Genomic DNA, 22,577 nt, shown 5'->3' with positions numbered 1-22,577 from the left:
CATAAAAACTAAACATTCAGAATGTAAAACATGTTTGAAAACTTATCAAGCATTGGCAATTCAAAAGGAAACTTAAGGTACAGGGCCCTAGCCTCAGATGCTTGGTCTACTTGGAAAAAAGGCACACACATGATAAAAATTAAATAAAAAGATGTTCACACAACAAGGTACTTTCAAATGGAACACAGCAAACATTGTTAGGATCCTTTTCAAAAGGAAAAAAAAAAGCAACAACAACAAAAAGGAAGTATTATTCTAGGCTTTCTTAATTTAATGTCAACAGACTGTAGATTTAGAAGTACTGAAAGATTTAACTTTCAGCAACTAGTTGCTTTTAACATTACTTTTTGTACATTATCCAAAAAAGCCATTTACATTATTTACATATACTAGGAAAGACATCAAATACTTAAACCTTTATTATGTCTATTTTATAAACATCTTTCTTCAATTTCTCAACAGCAGCTCTATAAAATAAACATAAATGTAGAAGAGGCTGAAAAAGCTTAAGTTGCCTGTGCTAACTACTTGAAACTTAAGACTTTATAAATTATAATATTTGAGTATTAAGACCAGTTGGAAAAGGTGAAAATAAGTTTCAGGATCTATAATTAAAGTTTCAATTAAAATTAATTAATATCCAATTAAAATATTGATTAAAGTCAATTAACATTCCCTATGAGAATTTAAGAGTACTGCAATCACATTGGTCACCTGTAATATATACATGCCCTTCACCAAAAATAATTATATTTTTAAACACACATGCACATGTATATGCACTTAGCCAATCAGCAAAATTACAGCTGTGATGACGAAACTTCCTGTAGCAATCCCTTCAAAATAGTCATAACGTGGATGCCATCTCCTATAAAGTTACATTTTATAAAACATTTCTTTTCCCTCATTTCCTTCAGAAAAGCAAGCTTTCTTCAAGGGGCAGGATTTCAATAAGCCTGTTCTCACAACCTCAAGCCAAAACTTGGAACACTTCCCATACATTCTCCGAAAATTTATCAAGTGTTGTGACCTAGATCCAGGGTCACAAAGTTGTCAGTTATGGCATAAAGGTTATTTGAGGCCCTCCCAAACTGAGAAGGTAGGCAACAAGAAAAGAGAGGCAGGCCCTTCAAGAAGTCATAATCCAAATGAGCTCATTAGCAACTGCACAATTAGAGACAATCTTGGGAGAAATGCTACCTGGTGCCTCTGCAGAAACCAAGCTTGACACACCCCTTACTCAGATGTGTTCTGGGGACACTTCTGCCTTAAGCAGGGAAGACAGCTGGCCTGCAACCAAGAAAACAGCAGAGGCTAAGTTCCCAGGGTACAAGAGGGAACGAGAGAGAAGAGAGGTAAGACCACGGGACCAGAGGATGTAAAGTCCACTAGATAGACTTTGACTCCCACATGTTCTCAGGGCATCCATCTTTTAATTGTAATGTTCTTCCCAAAAACATCAGGGTCAAGAAATAAAAACCAAATAACTACAATATATGCTCTCTAATAAGCAGCATTTTATCTGCAGCCACAGGCTAATATTAAAGAACATGGACCCAGCCCTTGGCAAAGCAGTGAGAGAGAGACAGACAAAGGCTAACATTACCCTTCTTCCAATCTACTCTCTAGAGCATGTCAGAAATGGAGTACATACGATCTAATGTATGGTGGTGGTGACTGGGAGAAGCATGTACAAGTATTAATCATTTTGCAACAAAAGCAGTAAGGTAAGTAAAAACTAACTATTTCAAAGTAAACATGCTTGTGAGTGCAAAAGCAATTCTGCAAACTGATACTTCAAGTCACACCAGTCTTTCTTCTGAAAGGAAGAGATGACCGGTTAGGAAAATGGTGTGAAGACGCCACCCCATCTTAAAATAGCCAAAAGCAAAACAAATTATAACAATAGTAACAATGACACTGGGTTCATAAAACATTAAACAAAAATTAATTTTAGCAACAGTGTCTGTTATATGTCCGGTTCCCTTCTACAGTTGGTGTGATCAACAAAACCAAGTCCCTGTCCTTGGGCAATTGATACTCAAAATGAAGATGCAACCCTGGTCTCAAAGAAAATTCTCAATAATATTTGTTACTTGAAGATGCTCACTGTCCCAAAGAAATGAATTCTAGACAAAAAGAAAGTGCTTTATTAGGGAGTTACTTGAAATTTCTAAACTATGCAACATACCATATTCCAATTAAATACTTATGCTATATTATGAGTAAAGTTTAAGTTAAAACTAACTTCTGACACCAGTTAATTAGCTGTCATTGACAAAGAGCCCTTAATTGGAAGCCAGTAGGAATTCTTCAATATGGAAGACTAAATATTAATTTCTCTATTCTCTTACAAAACCACACTAGAGCGACAACTAATTCAAGTCTTATAAACCCACACAGAAGATCAAATGGGAGACACAATACTATCAGACTAAGAAGAGTCATTTTATTCAGAAATGAAAAAAAACAGGTAAGCATCAGGTGACAGACCCAGCTGGGTTTCAGTATTCTCTGCTCCGAAGGCCCACAGTGGGGTATAAGCGAACAAGGAAAGTTCTGGAATGAAGGCATGGGTACCACAGAGGGTGGGGGTCCCCAGGTGAAGCAACAGCAGGAGGACTGGTGCAGAGTCTATGGTGAGAGCACTGAAAGCCTTGGCTCCCTCCCCGCCCAGGCAGCTGCTCCTCTCCTGCTTCTATCAAAGTCAGGTTTTATCACTGAAACAGGAAGCCGTAAGGTTTAAGATGCCTTAGACGAGCAGGGGTACCTTACCCAAAAAAGGAGGATTAAGTGGAAGTCTGCAGACTAGACAGCCAACTCAGTGAGGACAGGGACTCACCGTTGGGTTTGGTCACTGCTGGACCCCACTATCTACAATGGTGCCTGGCACATGGAAGGCACTTAAATACACAACAGGAGTTTAGTAGATGAGTTTTTTTTGATCTCCAAGAAAGTAAAACATCAAAAAAAAAAATCAAGAACAAAAGGAGAGAAAAATATGTAAAATCTGGATGTCAATCCAGAAGATTCAACATCTAACTAAAAGGAACACCTAGAAAGAATAGAGAAAACCAGGGAGGGGGGTGGACTGCAAAGAAATAATGCAGGACATTTTGCAGAACTGAAGTTTCCAGGTTGGAAGTGCCCGCCAACTGTCTAGCACCAAAATAAAAAAATGCAATTTCAAAATACCAGAAACAAAAAAATTCTAAAATATCCAGGGTATCTTAAGCAGATAGATCTAAAGAATCAAAAATGAGAATGGATTAAGACTTCAATAGCAATCCTCAAGCAAAAACACAGTGGAATACTGCCTTCTAAACCCTGTTGGAAGTGCTTCCTAACATACAATTCTACTCGTGGCCAAAAGAACAATCAAGTGTAAGAACAAAGGTGCAATAAAGACATTTTTAGACAGATGAGGGTCTCAGAATTCACCTCCCACTATCCTCTTTCCCCTCCTACTCCCCACAAAAAAAAAAAAAAAAAGAATGTACTCTACTAAACTAGTGAAAAAAAGGAAAAAAAGTCAGTCTCTGCATTTAGGACACAAGCAATGCAGCACAGAGCACAGGCTGGTGCATGCCCAGGACAAGAGCAGAAGTCCCGCCATGACAGCTGCGCGCAGGCCTACGGAGAACGAGCTAAGGTTGTAGTAAGAGGACAGAGGACACCACCAGGAGGAATAGTTAAAATAAATGCATAAGTTAAAAAGCCCCTGCTGGGTTTCCATGTCCAACCGAACCAAGGACGTTTCATTTGGAGAGTTTGAAAGATCAAGTGAGCATCATTTTGCAATTAACTCTAGGCAAAACAAGAGTTAAGTGAAAAAAAGAAACGTAATGATAAAATATTGCATGGCTTAAATAGGACTCTTGCTATCATAATCAATACTGATATGTCCTAAAATTGGTAAAAAGCTACATAGGAGAATATGCAGAGAAAAAGTATAAGGTGGGAGGAGGGTGTTAAAAATTAAACCTCACCACCCAAATCAGAAAGTCAATGGATCATGATTAAAAATGGTAACTCAAGCAAGAGTCATATAAGCACAGAATTTAAAAAGAGAGGTAGACAGCAAAACTAGAACAGATAAAAAATTTCGTAAACTGCATCAGGGTAATAAGTGGGCAGGGGAGGATGGGGTGGGAATCTGCTATTTTCCTTAAAACATCTATGAGACTAATACTTTCTAAACTATAGACATGTTGCTTTATAAAACACGTATCAAAAAATGTTTTCACCCAGTGAACAACCTATTCTAATCCATTACTTGTTACCTCATAATGGGATTACGGATTAAGGATCTCACAGTAAAAGAAGATTTAGATTTATATACAAATTTAATAAAAGTAATTTTGGATATGAAAAGCTAGTTCTCTGCTTAAACCCTTTTACGTGAAATTTAAATGAATTACACTATGAATAAAACTGCAATTCACATCCTCATGATCTCACCATTCTGCTGGAGCCCCTGCCAAGGGAAGGAAAACTAATCAGGTATCTAGCCTAAAATCTCAAAAGGAATCACCAATCACGATTCTTTTTAAATTACATCACATGTTACATCACGTTATAGTAACAAAGCCTCTCCTCTATTTTTTAAACCCACCTGGTATGTAAATCTACCCCGTGTGCAAACGCACTAGAGCAGAGGTGGACAAACTTATGGCCCAAAACCATCCTGCCCCTGGTTTTGCCATGCCCACCAACTACAAATGGTTTTTAACTTTTTTTTAAAATGGTTAAAAAAAAAATCAAAAACAGAATATATTTCTTGACACATGGGGAAAAAAACAAAATCACATGAAACTCAGACCTCTGTCCACAGATAAAGATTTACCGGAACACAGCCTCGTTCGCTCACATTTGCACCTGCGGCTGCCTTCTAGTGATGCAGAGTGTACGGCCCACGAAGCCTAGAGTATTGACTATCTGGTCCCTTTCAGAAAGGGTTTGTTGACTCTTGAACTAAAGGACTCTAATTCTGAATTCCATTTGAACTGTATTCCAAATGAAATTGAGCCAAATTCATATAATAAAATACACATATAGAGTCCTTGCATTGGGGATGTTTGACTGAGGACACTTAGGGAAGGCCTACACAACCCTTGAGAAAGGAAAAGTGCAGAGGGATGTAATGGTCTGCTCGGGGGCACTCAGGAAAATGGGAACAGAATGAAGACGAGGGTCTCAGTGCTGAGATGGTTGTTCTCTTAGACACACATCTGTCATCGGTCAAAGTTTTAACCCTAACACTCCTTTGTTCCGACTCCACTTCAACTTCCTGTTACTGAATCGCTTATTTCATTTCAGTTAAAATGTTAACATGCTTTTTAGTTTGGCCTTCCCCATATATTTAAAACAGATTTCTGTTCATACTTACTGCTGACTGTGCCAATAAAGCAGCACACAATGTGGTTAAGGACAGTCTTTGGTGTCAGGGAGGCTCAGGCCCTGGCTTTGCTTCCAAGGGTCACTCTGCCCTCTCATAGTCCTCTGAACTTCTCCAAACTTCACTTCTACTTCTCTCGTTCTAAAAATGAGGGCAGTACCTGCCTCAGATGAGCACGGTTAGACAGGACAACGAAAAATGTCAAGAACTTAATGTACTGACTGTTGGAATCAAGAACTCGAGAAACGTGACCTATTATACTTTGTCTTATGTCCAAGTATTTTATAGGCATTCCTTGTCCTTGAAGAACTTGATAGGCAGTGTTCTCCGACATCAGTGTGCATAACAATCACACTGCTACACTTGTCAATGCAGACTACCTCGGCCCTACTCCCAGCTACCCTGACTCTTTCATCTGGAAGGGGCGGGAATCTCCATATTCAAGCTCAAGTGTGATTTGGATGCATGTCATCCACGGAATAGAAATAAAATGTTCCTAGATAATGAAACAGATACCAAGAGGTTAAGACAAGCAAAAGCCTAAATGATCACAGCCTTAAGAACTAGCCTACTTCATCAAAACAGCAAAAGAGCTGAGTACAGGCATTCCTTTTGCTTGTATTTCCTGCCACAATTGTCTTGATTTTTTTTTTTAAACTTGAACTGATGTTGGGCTCCATATGTTAAATAATGTTCAATATCAAGATTATTATTTCCTAGTTTACAAAGGTTAGGACTTCCAATTATACATCCAAGTAAACATTTAGGGAACTCCAAAGATCATACTCAGGTCTCGGTGGAACCCCAGTTTTCTACCTTGGAATTCAGCCACACAACCCTGTAACCATCCCCAGGGAATGTACGACTGACCCATTTTACTTACTGGTACATCTGTAAACAGAAAGAAAAAAATAGAAAAATAATACACATCCCTACAACACAAACTAAAAGAAGCTGAAAATCTGGTTAGAAACAGGCACAAAACTAAATATATTCTACACTGAGAAACCCTGCTGTGTAAACACATGAACTGAACCGCATGCAACAGCCGCACCTGAGGGTAAGGGTTTTCAGTTTAAGTGTCTATTTCAAAACCGGCAACAAACACAGAGTGGACAGCGGCAGGAGTGTGAGGGGGTAGGTGGGGGGTGCACGGTTACCTTGCTCCAGTCTAAAGCACAGGGAACGCCTTGCTGCTTCCATCTCCGGAGTCGGATTATCTAGGACATGTCTACACCACTGCAAAGGGCTCAGGGATTTCTCTGATGACGGGAATGTCTTTGAAGAGCCAACGTATAACCTTAAAAAAAGAAATCTACATTATAGGTATTATTTAGCTAGATAGAGATTACCTCTCTTCTACTTGAGAAAAATAACATGTATTTAACAGTTTCTATCAAAACAGAACGCACATTTGATTACTACAAGTTCCAAAATCATTTTTAACAGGCAAATATCCCCTAGAAGAATATGACATTTTCTGTTGCATGGTGGCACGGACTTCAAAAAACCATGGAACTGTATGTCTCAGAAAGTCGGGGATCTGGGGCTCTTGAGACCGAACTGACCTTGAAGGGGCAACGTGATGACCTGACCACCTCACTTACATTTTAGAAATGAACACTTTCATCTGACAACAGACTCATATGTGAACTTGGGCTAATGTCTATAAACATGTTGTGGTAAACAAGGCAAATCTTATTTGCATTTTTCTAAAAATAAGTCTAAAAGTAGGTGAAAGTCAGCTGTTTGTGGATTGTCTCAACCCTTCAATAATCAGATACTTGCCCTGTCTCAGACCTATACTAAACTTAGCACGTGCTTCCTTCTCATTAAAGCCAAACAGCTTTCAAAGACACATAGTTGGGAAGAGTTCACTTTCAGCATCCGCACAATTACAAGGCAGTGGGCAGGATTCAAAATAACCCCCTGGGGCACTGCAAGTTAGAACAAAGGTTTTCTGTCACTAACTTACTGTGCTAAGGGAAATTTTAGAGTATTTTCAGTGATAGGGGTTCTACAATAGGGTTTATCTTGAGGATTAACCAGCAGTTGACTAAAAAAACGAAGGAAAAAAATTACAATCACAGACTCCATTAACTGACCTTGCTATATAAATCTGTGATCTAATTACAAATCTCATTAAAGTCATATTCCTTCAAACAAAGTTTACTGTAATTCTAGTGAGCACATATTCCTGAAATCACATACTTCATTATTCACTCTTGTACTGTTACAGTCTGGTCCACTACCTGTTAAGAGTAACTTATCCCAGATGGTTGAGGAATATACTACTTAGCCATTTACTCTTATAGTTCAGGGTCGGCAAACTTTTGCTATAAAGGGCCAGCTAGTAACTGGACATGCTTTGTGGCCAGTCTGTCACAACTACTCAGCCCTGCCACTGCAGCCCGAAGGGCATCACAGATGACGTATAAATGAGTATGGCTGTGTTCCTACAAACTTTATTTATGGACATTGAAAGCTGAATTTCCCATAATTTTCACATCACAAAATAATATTCTTTTGATTCTTTTCAATCATTTAAAAATGTGAAAATCTAGCTGACAGCTACACCATCCCGGCAGTGGACCCAGCAGCCCACAGGACACAGTCTGCTGACTCCTGTTACAGACAAAGAGTCTAAAATATCTCTTTTAATCAATGTAGTAACAATCCTAATATATCATTCTTCCCTTAGAGTGTGGACCACAGTCCTGCCTTCATTAAGAATATGTTGGTGGGTTAAAAATTCATATTCCTGGGTCCCACTTTGGTCTACTGTGGCAAGATTATCGCCCACCTATGTAGATCCTTCTCTTTCTCCCTTCCTTGCTGTCAGACCCCTGAACTGAAGAGCCCTCTCTAGACCTCTGTCCAGTACCAGAGAGCTCTCTCTAGACCCCACAAGTGAAGGTTAGTCTAGGCCAGTTGTTCTCAATCTTTGATGCATCAAAATCTTACAGGATTTGTTAAAACACGAAGTGCTAACACCTGACTGCAGGCAGCCCTAACCTACCCGACTTGGTTTGGGGTAAGGTCAAAGAATCTGAATGTCTAACAAGTTCCCAGGTGATGCTGATACTGCTCTCTGGAGATCACACCTTGAGATGGATGCACTGGGCTGAGCCAGTCCTGGTAAGCCCATTAATCCCATTTGCCCAATGACTGTTTCAGGCATAAGCCCTAGACACAATCCTAGCCAATAAAAGCTAAGGGGAAATATTCTGATGGGCATGTGAGCAAGTTTCTCCTCATGTTTAAAGGGGTCACAAAAGACCCAATTATATGCTGCCTACAACAAGTGCTCTTCAAATGTAAACATGTGGGTTAAAAGTAAAAGGATGGAGCACTGCAAAACAAACATGACCCACAAAGAGAAGCCCAGGCCCAGAACATTTCACTACTGAACTCTGCCAAATATTTAAAGAAGAATATCAATTCTTAACAAATTCTTCTGGAAAAAAAAAAAACACAGCCTATGAGTTCAGCATAGCTATGAAACCTGATACCAAAACCAGACACAGACATTAAAAGGAAAGAAACTAAAGACCACCCCTCATGAACACAGAAGCAAAAGGTCTGAATAGTTTAGCAAATTCAGTACAACCATATATGAAAGAGATGCTTCGTCATTACCAAGGGGGGTTTATCCCGGGAATGGAAGGGTTGGTTTAACATTCAACCGTCAGTGTAACTTACCACATATACTGAAATAGAAAAGCCATATGATAATCTCAACATACAACGGAAAAAACATATGGCATCCATTCCTGATAAAAACTCTCAGCAAATCAGAAATAGGAGGAAATATCCTCAGCCTTAGTAAAGGCATCTACAAAAACAGCATCCTTAACGGTGGAAGACTGAACGCTTTTCCCCTAATACCAGGAACAATACAAGATCTGCAGGTTCTCATCAGTACAATTAGGCAATAAATAAAAACATTTAGACTAGAAAGAAGCAAGTAAATCTGTCTTTATTCACAGATGAGATGATCATCTATGTAAAAAAATTTGAAAATGCTACAAAAGATACTAGAATAAATGAGTTTTGTAACAAGATTATAGGATAACAGATCAAAGGACAGAAGTATTTTTATGTTAGCAACATTCAGTATTTTTGAAATTTCACTTCACATGTACCACAGCATAAAAAAATAAGATGCCTGAGGATTAATCTGACAAAAGATGTTAAGACCTGTATACTAACAACTACGAAATATTCTGAGGGAAATCTAAAAAGATATAAACAGATTCTGTTCATGGGTCAGAAGACTAAATATTGTTAAGATGTCAACGGTCCCTAAATTGATCTGTTTAACAAAATTCCACTCGAAAATTTCAGCAGGCTTTTTGTAGAAATGTAGAATTTGATTCTGAAATTCACATGGAAATGCAAAGATCCTAGAACAGCCCGAACAATGAAGCTGGAGAGTGACTGCTGACTATGACTTATTACAGAGCTACAGTAATGAAGACACTTTAGGATGCCAAGAAAGTAACCAGATCAATGGAAAAAAGTAGACGGTCCAGAAATAAAATATAAATGTATGGAATACTGATTTCTGACATAGTACAAAGACAACACAACGAAGAAAACACAGTCTTTTTGAACAAGTGGTAATGGAATAAATGGATATCCACATACAAAAAGTGGACCTTGATCCATACTTCTCACAATATCCAAAGTGAACTCAAAATAGATGACAAAAGTGTAAAACCTAAACTGTAAAACTCTTAGAAGAAATCACAGATGAAAGTCTTTGTGTTCTTGGGTTGGCAAAAATTTATTAGACACACTTTCTTAGACTGAAAGTATGATCCATGAGAGAAAAAAATTTATCAACTGGACTTCACCAAAACTTAAAAAAAATCACTCTTTGAAAGATTATTCAGAGAATAAATGACAATAGATTGGGGGAAAATATTTACAAATCATTTATCTGATACAAGAACTTATAAGCAGAATATATGTAAGAAATTCTACAAACTCAATAAGCAATTCAGTTCTTTTAAAAATTGGCAAAAGATTTAAACAGATATTTCAGCAAAGATGATCTATGAATGGTAAACAGGTGTATAAAAAGATGCTCATCATTAGTTATTCGGGAAATGCAAACTAGAGCCCCCGTGAGATACTACTACACAGCTGTTAGGATTTCTAAAGACAAGACTGGCCACAGCGAGTCTTGGTGACAATATGGTGCAAGTGAAACTCTCATACACGGCTGGTGGAACGGAAAAATGGCATAACCACTTTGGAAAAGATTTTGGCAGCTTCTTTAAAAATTAACATATACCTAACTCTCTGTTCCAGACTCTCAAAGGCCATTAAGTATTTACCCAGAAGACACAAATGCCATATGTCCATGCAAAGACTTATTTGTAACAGCCCAAAACTGAAACCCAAATATTCACGGAAAGATGAATGGATAAGCCTCGGCTGTGTCCCTACAATCTAAGGGCTCTCACAATAAAAAGAAATGACCTACTGATTCACATAACACTGATGAATTTCAAAACAATTACCTTGATTGAAAGAAGCCAGACCAAACCAAAGAAATGAAAGAGTACATGCTATGTGATTTCACTGATATAAAAGTATAGAAAATGCACACCACGCCAGATGGACAGAAAACAGATCGGTGGCGGCCTGAGGCAGAGGTGGCAGGGTCAGGAGAGGACGGAATACAAAAGGGCCACAGGGAAGCCTGGAGCGTGGGGACAGATTCACCATCTCGACCATGGTGGTGGTTTTACGGTGTATACGTATGTCAAAACCAATCAAATAGAGCATTTTAAATGTATGCAGTTTATATTTAACTCATACCTTAATAAAGCTTTAGAAAAATTCACAGAACAGTAAGGAACAAACAGCTTCCTGCCCTTCGATGTTCTTAAGACCTGAGCCTGGGGCTGCCACCTGCCATGCAGGTGACCCAGAGAAGTGGATGCCACAGCCCAGACATACAGGAGCCATCAGTTAACTGTGGAACTTCCTCATCTTTAGATTTCTTCTGAGTTAACTAATTTTCCTCACTGTTTAACACACACACAATCATGCGCTGTCTGAGACTTTGCTTATTTTCAAACCTCTCTCAGCCACCACCTGAAGCTATCTGAAGCACCATCCTGCCCATTACCTGTCGCATCCAACGGGACCACTGTCCCTTTCTGCTGTGGCTAGGAACTTCCACCAACCAGCTCGCCCCAGGATTGCAAACACTCCCACCAGTTTGGGTGTTGTTTGTATTTCTGGGCAGTGATCTGCTTTCTGCTTGCAGGAGAACTCCTCAGTAAGACATCCTGAATCTTTTAGGGCCTATGTAACGTGGTTCTTTCCATGTGCATGCATGTATTTGACTTCACAGCACATTCAAAAGCAGTGCTCACTTCCCACAGGCACACTGAATCGCCACATGAGCCGCTCTGCCCTATTCATGTGCAGGGTTTTCCCTCTTTCACATTCCATTGTCCGTCCATGCTATCTGCTACTGTATCTCACCTCACCTGCAGTTCACAGCATATGGGGAGGACCACGCAACTGAAAGCAGGGAATTCAGCTGAAAGGCTGCATAAGGAGTAACTGGAATGCCAGTCGCCTCCTCTACTCCACTCAGCCAGGCCCACCACAAGCTAAGACCTACCAAGTGGAAGACCTACAGAGAAGCTCCGACTCTGGGCACACCGAACTTAGCTGAAGGAGGGATGAAGTGCCTCACTGAACCGGAGAGGGTAAGTGAACGCCGACTTGCTGAATGGTTAGAATCCTAACCCTTTACATTCCTAGAACTGACTGCCTAACTTCTATCTCCAAGGGGTATAGAAAGAAGGTTTATGTCTGGAGAAATTGATGAACCCAAGGGAAGACCTAGAGATACGGAAACTTGAGCAGGCAACCCATCCAATCACTGAGAAGTCCACTGGTCCAAGAGCTCCACCCACACAGAGTCTTAGATCAACTTCAGTGCCTCCTCTGCATATGAACAGACAACCAATGACGCTAGATACCTGGAATATTCCTTTTAAATAAAACCCTGAGACTAAAAGTAGAAGGAAAAAGAGAACCGAGTACAAAAACAACTTATTAAAAAAAAGTTTCCTCACTCTTGGCAAATGTAACTATTGAACTGTTATAGAAGAAACAAGATTTCATAAATAAGTTTGGAAGATCAAGTTGCAGAAGTCTCCTGGAAGCAAAACACAGACAAAGATTAACAACAGGAAGAGGGATAAGAAAATTAAATGGTAACACCAGGTGGGCCTAATCTGATTATTATTATAAGTTCTAAAACACAAAAGTGAAGAGAAAGTTTTTTTTTTTTAAGGCACAAAATTTCCCAGAGTTGAAGGCAACCATCAGGTTCTAGAGTGAAAGAACCCAAAAGCATCCAGTACAATGAATGAACAGACATGCCCATACAAGGTGCCCATGAAGAACACTAGGGAAAAAGGAAAACTCAAGAAAAAGTTGTGAAAGATTTGATAACCAAATTACAGTGCACTTCAACAGCTAGAATATAATAAAAACTGGAATGAAACAGAACAACACCCTCAAACATGAAGAAAAATAGCTGACTTAGACTTTTATACCCAGCCCAACCATGAATCTTTTATGAGGATAGAATAAAGGCATTTTCAAATATGGAGAATTTCAAGGTGTACATCTCTGCATGCCCCCTCTCAGAAAGCTACCGAGGCTGTGCCCCACCTTTAAGAATAAATGAAACACAAAGACACAGGATTTAAGAAATAGGAGATCTGATACTAGGGGAAAAAATCTGAGGAATTCCCATGACAACAGCACTGGGCATCCAGCCTAAAGAGCAGACAGTAAAGAGTGGAGCAATGAGATTAAGGGTTCCAGAAGGGATGGCACTACAAAATAAGTTTTTAAAAACAGATTTAAGAGATCATCAAATATGTCTGACCTGACAGAGGAATGTATGGCTCCAGTAGAGTGTTTGGAGAAGTAATTAGTAATAAGGGACTGAAGATGGTAAAGGGGGAAAAGAGAGGCCATTATTAACTCCTACAGGAACAAAAGGACAGAGAAAATAAATGTAACATAGTTAACAGGGCTCAGCTAATAACAGTGATAATTGTAACACAGGTATTAAATATGATTTCACAGAAACACTATGAAAAAATCAGTATTTGAAAGGAAAGAAGAGATGGTGGCCAGAGGAGGAAGGGAAGAGAGCTTGGTCTTCATCTTCCAAAACAAGTCCACAGATGTTTAAGATCATGGGGTATAAAGACCATTCAGAAATAGAGAATAAAAGAAACAGCTAAAGGAGTGTAAAGCGATGTCCATGTGGCGGGCTCCAAGGTAGGAAGAATTGAGACTGTTGCTTCTGTAATAAGTCTTGGCATAGAAGACTGTTTGAACTATGTACATCCTATTTATTGTATTACTTTGATATAACTTCAGAAGCACTATACAAATATATGGCATTAAGACAGAAGGGATCATTTTTACAGTCAGTCTCCAAACAATGTTTGGAGGATAGTTTTGAGCCTACTATTTCTATGGCTAGGCCTCGAACTGGATTTAAAAAAAGAAAGAGGGCAGTCAGTTATGGTGACCATGAAGCTCCAAACTCCCTAAATGTAACTTATCTCCAAAATTAGATAAGCAAGGTAAAAACTTGTGTTTCTCCGAAATGGTTTGATCTTCTAAAAAGTCATGAAAGTCACCTTATTCACTGTCATTACAATGCCAGCAACATTTACACTTTCCTATCTTGCCATCGTTAGTACAACATAGCTCCTATTGACTTACAAACTACTCTCCCAACTTCTACAGCTTCACTGCTGGCATACTGGCATCTGGCAAGAACATCTGAAAAGCCTTAGTCTAGAACTTGAGGAGCCTTCAAATACTGTAAAAGTTATTTAAAATGTCACACACTAATTTTAACTTTTTAAAACTTCCAAAATTATGTGACTAAAAACTATGATTATTTTCATAGAATCTTGACTTTTCCATGCATCTCATTTTCTAGACCCCTGACTGAGTAGACGCACTAACACTGGGAGGTCAGAAATAATACAAAACCCACCATAATTAACCCTGAATGCTTCAAATGAAGTATTACAAAATGTCTAGAAACAGTCTTGGTTATTTTTTCAACATTTGGTTCTAAAGTCATCCTTTTGCAGATAATACAATAAATGGTACGGCAAAAATAGTTACACATGTGTCATAGACTCATCACTGAAAAGCTATGTGTCCATTTTCAGACAAGTCCTTTCAAGAGGCTTCAATCACCAAAAGTTTTATTTTAAGGAAAGATAAAACACCAGCACTGATAAGCACAATCAGTTCATCTTTAGTCAGCTTCAAGAGCATAGATTCACTAGCACCTGCTGGTGGGTCAAACCAGTCAGCCGCTGCGGAAGGAATATACCCACCGAGCTACTTAAAAGGATACATTAAGTCTAAATTTTAGTTATTGAACGGGTCCTACAGCACATTCTCCCACAGCCACCGCCCCACATTTACATCTTAAATCTATTTCAATGTCTCACTGCAGTGTTTTAAAGTTACTCATTTTAAAACACACATCAGCACATACTTCAGTCAACTCCACTAGCTCCTAGAAAAACACCATGCATTTTCAATTACCATTGTCAGAAAGTGAAGCACCCTCTGGTCTTTTCACTGAGAATCAATTATGAAAAAAAAAAAAAAACCATTCAGGTGGTCTAATTTAGCTGTGCCATATGTACAGTACAAGGTGTTCAACACCTTTGATGAAGAATTGGCAATGATTTTAGCCAGCTGTCCAGGGTCTTGGTGTTACACGTGGAAGATGAATATCTCATTCATTAAATTTTCCTTAATTTGTATATACCACCATTTCCCCCTTGTATAATCAAGAACTTTTCTCCTGTTCTTTCCAGTTCGGCAAGTTAAAAATCACTGCCACATCCCTTTCACTTAAGTCTCAATATTCTGCTAATTGCCGCTCCACTAAATTAAATGCCTCCTTATATGGCTGTATTTTGTGTCAGCTGGCATATTTTAATCTTGGCATTTTCTGAATACATACTTGTCTTCCTGGTTGAGGTGTGCAGGTCCTGACTTCCCCCACGCTACACTATCTTCAGGGAGCTGGGCGCTTCCACCTGTTTTCTTCAAGTCCATTTTGCTTTCAAACATTACAAATAGAAGTTATTCCAACCTTAGCCATAATGCACAAATGCATTTACTATTTCGATCCAGGACATATACACATAAAAACTGAAAAAAGTTTAACCAAGACAAGTTTGTACTATAAGACACAATGCACTCTGATTCTGATTTTTATCCTACTGCACTTCATTAAAAAGATAATCCTGGTCAGTCCACTAAACTGACTATATAACCCACTGATGGGTCATAACCACGCTTGGGGGGAAAGTATTAGTGCTGCAAACACTTCTGAATCCATATAAGTAATCTGAATTTTAGTCAGTTCTTTCAGGAAATAACTGGAGGAGATCCTTTGCTCCTTGGAGCTTCAGTCCCTTCACACAGAAAAAAAGAGACTGAAACAGGTCACAGAAAGGTCTCGCATGCAGGTAATGATTTACTGCTCCCACTGCCACTGCATACCAATCTGATTCCCTCTCCTTGTTCCCCGGTACTTCTCAGCCCACTGCTCCTCAGCCTGGTGACACAGGGACAGAGACCTTTAAAAACATCCTTCTGTACAGACTGGCAAGTCATCAGTCACACCATGTCCCGTGTATGCATCAAGACTTCAGGCTTTTTTAGCTTTTAAGTCGGTGCTGATAGTCAGTTTCTCCCCTCTACTTTCTAGCCTATGGTCTCCTGGAGAGCTAAACTGCCAAATTAGTAGTAAGACAATTGAAGAATCACTATAGCAGTATGTGATGTTTACTATGGCATTATGATAACTGGACTTGAGAATTAAGGCTCTGAAGCCACAATCAACTTTAATTTCCTAGATATTTAATTCTAGCAGCACTGTGCTAAGATAACCAGACTGTATTAAGGCAAAATTAAATACTTTAAATTCAACGAAGATAAATATTTGAAGAAGTAAGGCAACTATTTTGTTTCACACTTCATTCTTCTTACAAAGTTTTTTCATTTTTTAATACACAGGAGATAGTTATAGGATAAAAATAGGATAAATAATTGTTCATTAACTAATAAACTATCAAGCAAATATTATAGTAGTCACTGTTTTCTTTCTACATGTAATTTTCGAGCCAAGTGTTGTCCAGATTGCAATTGAAGGTGAAGAGTTATATGCTAGACCTTATTAGAAAAAACAGACTTACATGAAAGAACTTTTAAAATGTTTGGTGATTAACCTACATTTGTGAACTTTATTTCCTAAAGATATGACATATTAGCAGGAAATTAATACTCTAAATTATCAATTATCAATTTTACTTAACCCATTATGAGGAAATGATTGAAGTTTCTGAAAACTTGTAGGTGATACTTTTAATAGTAATTGGTCTTTAATACTGTTACTTTAACAATGCTACAATTGTTACAGTTAGACAAAGATGTCCAAGATATGTTCAATGCAAGGGAAGTGTAAAAAAACTGATGTGTATATATTTGCCTACCGATTTGTATAATTATGCTTCTACCTTGAAGCAACTACAGAAGGTTAACAGGATTAACTCTGAGTCAGTAGTAAACTGAGGTCAAGAGGAAAGACTTTTTTGACTTTTCGTTCACTTCTGTGTTTTATCTTTTACAATGAAAATATAAAGCTTATTCTAAAATATTTTTTTAAATAATCAGGCACATAGCTATCCACTACAGTTGTTTCTCAACAGGGAAATAAGACTAAGTTGCCTTCCTGCAAACATATTAGGGAATCCAAATGAAAAGCACTCCATCTGTGAGACCACAGGGCAGAGCCACGTGGTTGCAGTGATGAAGGAACACCACAGGGTGCTGCAAGCATTAACAAGTGGGTTAAGCTTTCAAAATTAAACTCTGGCGACTGTTCATCAATAGGCCAAATACTACAATACAAAAGTACTGTAATGGACAAAAATGCTCTGAAAGTTTACTATAATATCAGTTGACCTTAAAATATATATATATTTAAGTCCATCCTGCTAAGATTAACGATCCATCCCTGTTTTTCCACCTGGGATTCTAACCCTGGGTTTGTTTTGAAGAAGATTCTATAAACAGAGTACCATTTGTCTGAAGAAACATTTATGAAGTGTCATGGCATTTATTTATTCATTCACCTGTATACTTGACGAGTGAAATTAGTACAACCTGTTACAATTCAGATTCTGCTTCAAACCATCTGAAGTGCTAACAGGCTAATAGTAGGTGATTGTATTTTAATGCTGTTTTGACAAAAAATAACTACAAAAGGAAAGCCTAAATATCAAAATACTAGCAATAGCTAGATGATAACTAAATATGGTAACAGTCCATTCAATGGAAGAAAATATTACAATTCTATTAGCTATGTATGTACTAGCACCGACCTAATACACTTATAAAATAGTAAGTGTAGCATAGTCAATTTTAAAATGTTAATTTTTTAAAGCACAGGATTGATCTCCATCAAAAACACAGCAAGTTTCCTTCTATTATTTAAATACATTATCTCCAGAAAAGGCCAAGCAGGGCCTACATTAACCTAAAATAATCTGAAAGTGGTATAAGGGATTATGTTATTAGTAGCAACCTAAGAACCATCTTGAGAGCATTTGCCGGTACCATATTCAGGGCTGAATCTGAGATTACCATACAGCCTGGGCTTTACAAAAATAAAAAGTATAGCTTCTAAAGAATGGCTTAAAGTTCCAGAAAGCGGTGACTTGTTTCAATTTTTACAACCTGAGCTACCGGCACAGTTGCCGAAAAGTATTTCGGAGGGAGAGGACTATGACTTATTGTAGCTCCACACACTTTGAGCCTCAAAATCAAACTAATTAGTGTACTTCACAGACTTCTCAACACAGAAGAGTGCAAGGGAAAAGAACAACGCAGTCCCAGTGGGAAACCAGCCAGGTTCCCCATCTCCCATTCCCTCCTGTGCAATCATGCAATAGAGACACAAGGAAAGTGAGGGAAAACCCTGCTTTGGGAACAGGACGGGTCCTAAATAAGAGGACTGACGATTCAAAGAAAAAAGCAGGACAACTGTTTTTCATGCCACTGCGCTGCAGAAGTGAATGCTATTCATTCCCTTTGCTTCAAGCTAAATTCCACCTAATCTGAAGCTTCTGCTTCACTTGAGCACATCACAACACCTCTAGCGACTGAGGAAAACATACAAACCAACCAAAAAAAGTCACGAAGTGACTACTACTCCATGAGAAAGTACTCTTAAAAATAAAGGAATTCGAACCCTCTCCCCCACAAGGTACTCACTGATGAAAAGTAGACTGAGCTAACCAGATTTCAACTGAATAAATGCTACCAGACTCAAGTTTTCTGATAACCAGCTTAAAGCTTCTAAAAAATAAGTTTTTCTAATCTCATTTTTCTTCAATCAATTTAATTTTTAAAATTAAAACAAGTTCCTTGGTTCCTAGGTAACAGAGCGCCTTCAAGCTGCTCACTCCATTCTCCAAAAAGCCCTCATTTTTCACATGATTACTGATGGGAAAAACAGTGAGGTCACCACATTGGAAAAAGCAAGTTTGTCCCTAAGACGAGAAGCTAGCAAAGAAGATGCAGCGAATGAGGACATACGTCTGCACAATTCAAACAGCGAGAACGAATCTCTTACGGAGAGACTCATCGCTGGGCGGCTTGGGGTGCTACGGGAGGAGGGCCAGCACGCAAATCCTGTCCAGCCCTGGTTTGGGAGAAAAGAACAGTAACAGCCGCAGACAGACGTCAACTGCTACCCATCCCCCGTCACTCCCAAAAAAGACAGAAAAAGAGCAGGTTTGAGTAACAAAAAGACCAGACAGCATGATTTTGCAGTTAATGTTCACGAGGAGCTCGGGACCCAATAATGAGCAAAGAGCACACAACACAAGGAGATGGAGGGGACCAGTCCATCCCCACATGGGTCAGCCTTAGCTATTAGAAAACAGGTTTCCACCCTGGTGAATAGCCTCCGCACATCGCCCGGCTCCGCACCTGCCAGGCCACCGCGGCCTGGGGCGCTGGCTGAGGTCCCCTTCTCCCTTCCAGCCCTCGCCCTCCCCCGGGGCGTCGCAGGCGAGGGTCCCTGGGGAGCCCGGCAATACCAGGTGCAGTCGTCCTCGTTCCGCCAGGCCGCCACGCTCTCCAGGTCCAGCGGCTCCACCTCGTCCAACAGCGTAGGGGGCGGCGACGGCGGTGCGGTGGCGGCCCCCGGCGGTGTCCCCGCGCCCCCCGGCTCCGACCCGCCGCCCGCCCCGAAGAAGCCCGTCGCCGGCTTGAAGTAGACGAAGGGCGCCTCGGGGGGCTGCGCCAGGCTGCAGAGCAGGGAGGGCGCCGGGCTGGGCAGGCAGTAGGTCCCTGGGAACGCGGGGCTGGAGCCGCCGCTGCCGCCGCCGCCCCCGGCGCCCAACGCCAGCCCAAGCCCCAGGCCCCCCGAAGCGGAGGCGGCGGCGGCGGCCGGCGGGCTCCGCGGGCTCAGCGGGCTGCAGGCCCCGGCGGGGGGCGGCGCGGAGGGCGGCGGCGGCGGCAGCAGCAGCAGGTGCGGGGCGGCGGCCGCGCTGGCCGCCCGGCTCCGCAGCTGCTCGTTCTGCTTCTCCAGCTTGCGCACCAGCTCCTGCAGCTTCTTCACCTCCAGCTCCGCGTTCACCACCGGCCCGGAGCCCGCTCCGGAGCCGCCCCCCGCCGAGGCGCATTTCACCTGCTCCGCCATCATCTTGGGCCGCGGCCGCCGGGGCGGAGGGGGGTGGTGCCCGCCGCTGCGCCGGCTCCTCGGGCCGCGGGGAGGCTACAGCTCCTTCCCTGCCGCCCCGGCTCCTCGGGACGACTATGCTGGGGCTGAGGCCGAGACGGCTGTTCGCATCAGCACCGGGGCCCAGCCTCCGGCCGAGGCAGCCGCCGCCGAGCTGCTCTGCACATGCTCAGAGCGTCCCTCCAGTCCCCTGGGCGCCGCGGCGGCTCCAGGTTTTAGCCTCGGCCTCCGGGCGGGGCGGGGCGCAGGCGCCGGGTGGGCGGGGCCGGGTGGAGGACCGGCCCGTGGGCGAGGCGCTCCCGAGGGGCGGGGCCAGGAGCGCGGGCTGGGGTCCGGCGGCCACGGCCCCCGCCCTCGCTACCCAATCCCCGGTGCCTGATTGGACCTGGCCTGAACTTTCCCGCCCCGGGCACTTCCTCCCGCGGCTGCGGAGGGAGAGAACTGCATCGACCGCCAAGTAGGCAGCTGGGGTTCCAAAAAAGCGGCGGCAGGTGCCTGCCCTGGAGGCAGTGCCCTGGTCCCCGCCAGTTTGCTACCTTCCCAGGGCACTTGTGCTTAACAACATCATCTGCTAGCCACTTAGCTAATGAAACGTATAGAAAACCAAAAGGCCGGAGAACATTATCTTAAGGACCAAAAAGTTAAGGCTTTGAGAGGATGCTATTAATCCCCTAATTGGTAATATAGAAACAAAATGGTAGGAGAGAGGAGGCTGAGGAGAAAGACGATCTCCTTGATAAGAGAGGGAGTGGTCAGCTGCTAAAGTGCCAAATGTTCACTTAAGTTTGTTCTGAAATCGTCATATTTGAACTATTCTGTTACCGTCAATGTTTGCCACAGTAAAATGAGAGCATTTTGTACTATATATATTCATACATTCATTAAACAAAAGATCTTTGAACTCCTAACTCTATGCCAGACACCATTCTAAGAGTTGGCCATGTAAGCAGAACAAAACAGGCAAAAATCATTAAAGGGAGAAACATGAGTAAAACTGAATAGTGCTCCATCTGTTAAATAATTTACAAGCTATTAGGTCAGACTTACTGGGGTGGGGGTGGGGGTGGGGAAGAAAAACAGAAAACTTCAGAACTCTTCTCCAATACCCATAATCTCACCTGCAAACCTGCAATTTTTTACATCTTCTGGAAATCATTGGTAAATCTGCTTTAAGAGAGAGTGGAGGAGAGCTTTAAAGCAGAAGAATTGAACCAAGTTGTGTTCAATTAATATTGAGAGCATTTCTGGATGTTTAACACAGAGAAAAGCCTGAGATTTTATTAAGAGAAAAATCCACACAGCTGATTCTCATCCTGGGATGATATACTGTCTAGTGAAGGTCCCTGCTGGGGGACTTTACATACCACTCTTTGTGACAATGTGCCACATCCCTCTGGAAATGCTAGCACATTTTATCCATTGGTTTTAGATATGGCTCTGTGCCTTCTGCTCAGAAACACTTGTGTCTTCTCAGTTGTCAATCTATATCTTGAGCTTCTGTGTCTAGGGTGGGTTACCTGCATTTAACTTGCTGGGTGAGGGCTTCCATAAATTAGATAAATATGTGTGATAACTACCCTGAACCTTTCTGTCTGGTGTCCCAGTTTGCAGACCACTACCTAACCACCTGTATCACCCATCACCTTTCCAAGTTTCGGTCTATCTTCTGGATATTCTGGTTATTACTAAAACCTGGAGAAGTGGAGTAATACTACTGAAAGTCCTAAGTCAAGAATCTATTGAAGGATTTTTCCGCATGCTCAGTGGCAGATGCGGGTAGCAGTAACCCTGCAACACAAAGAAAGGGAGACAACAGACACAGTGAGAACAAAGAGCTGCTGGGTTCCACATTAACCAGGAAAATTGGGAATGAGCCCATAATAGCAAAGACAACAAGAATTAATACATAAATAAAAGCAGTCATTTTACTGCAAAATTTATATACTTGAGAGGAGAGGAATAACAGCCCACTCCTCCCCCATTCACTCAGTATGGTCTATAGAATACATCCAAGCAACCAGTAGTCAAGACTTAGAACTGTGTTTTCTAAGTAGCAATGATTATTTAAAAAAAAATCTTTGTAGTTTCAAAAGAAAGCATTCATTGACATTTACACCTAGGGCAGAGATGAAACAGTCTATCCTAAATTTCTATTCTGCATTCTTCTGAAAAGACAAATTTGCCCTCTTCCTGTTTTTAGTGTGAAATGATTTATGTCTAGAGAAATCTTCAATCATTTCTTTCCTTTCTATGGAAGCACTTCTTTTTCTTCCCTTCTGTGAATTACATATGTACACACACCAGAAACACTCAAAATGCAGACTG

The 22,577-nt window shown here is 41.0% G+C and overlaps 1 protein-coding gene across 4 annotated transcripts in view; it reads right to left on the bottom strand.

Annotated features, from left to right (window-relative positions):
* SLAIN1 (SLAIN motif family member 1) overlaps positions 1 to 20,443 on the bottom strand; it is a 49,574-nt gene extending 29,131 nt beyond the window's left edge. For 2 of the 4 annotated variants that reach the window (XM_015244452.2, XM_006210299.3), the window contains exons 1-2: positions 19,609 to 20,443; positions 6,559 to 6,698 (exon numbers count right to left, since the gene is read on the bottom strand). In XM_015244452.2, coding sequence (XP_015099938.2) covers positions 6,559 to 6,698; positions 19,609 to 20,216 — 748 coding nt within the window. In that variant the 5' untranslated portion in view covers positions 20,217 to 20,443. The remainder of the gene's footprint in view (positions 1 to 6,558; positions 6,699 to 19,608) is intronic. The other 2 variants (XM_072976371.1, XM_072976372.1) reach the window with 1 other exon arrangement.
* Positions 20,444 to 22,577: the final 2,134 nt, after the last annotated feature.

This window comes from Vicugna pacos, chromosome 14, assembly GCF_048564905.1.
Source record: "Vicugna pacos chromosome 14, VicPac4, whole genome shotgun sequence".
Taxonomy (NCBI): Eukaryota; Metazoa; Chordata; class Mammalia; order Artiodactyla; family Camelidae; genus Vicugna; species Vicugna pacos.
The sequence above is the reverse complement of the archived record's forward strand: the minus strand, read 5'-3'. Positions and strand labels throughout refer to the sequence as shown.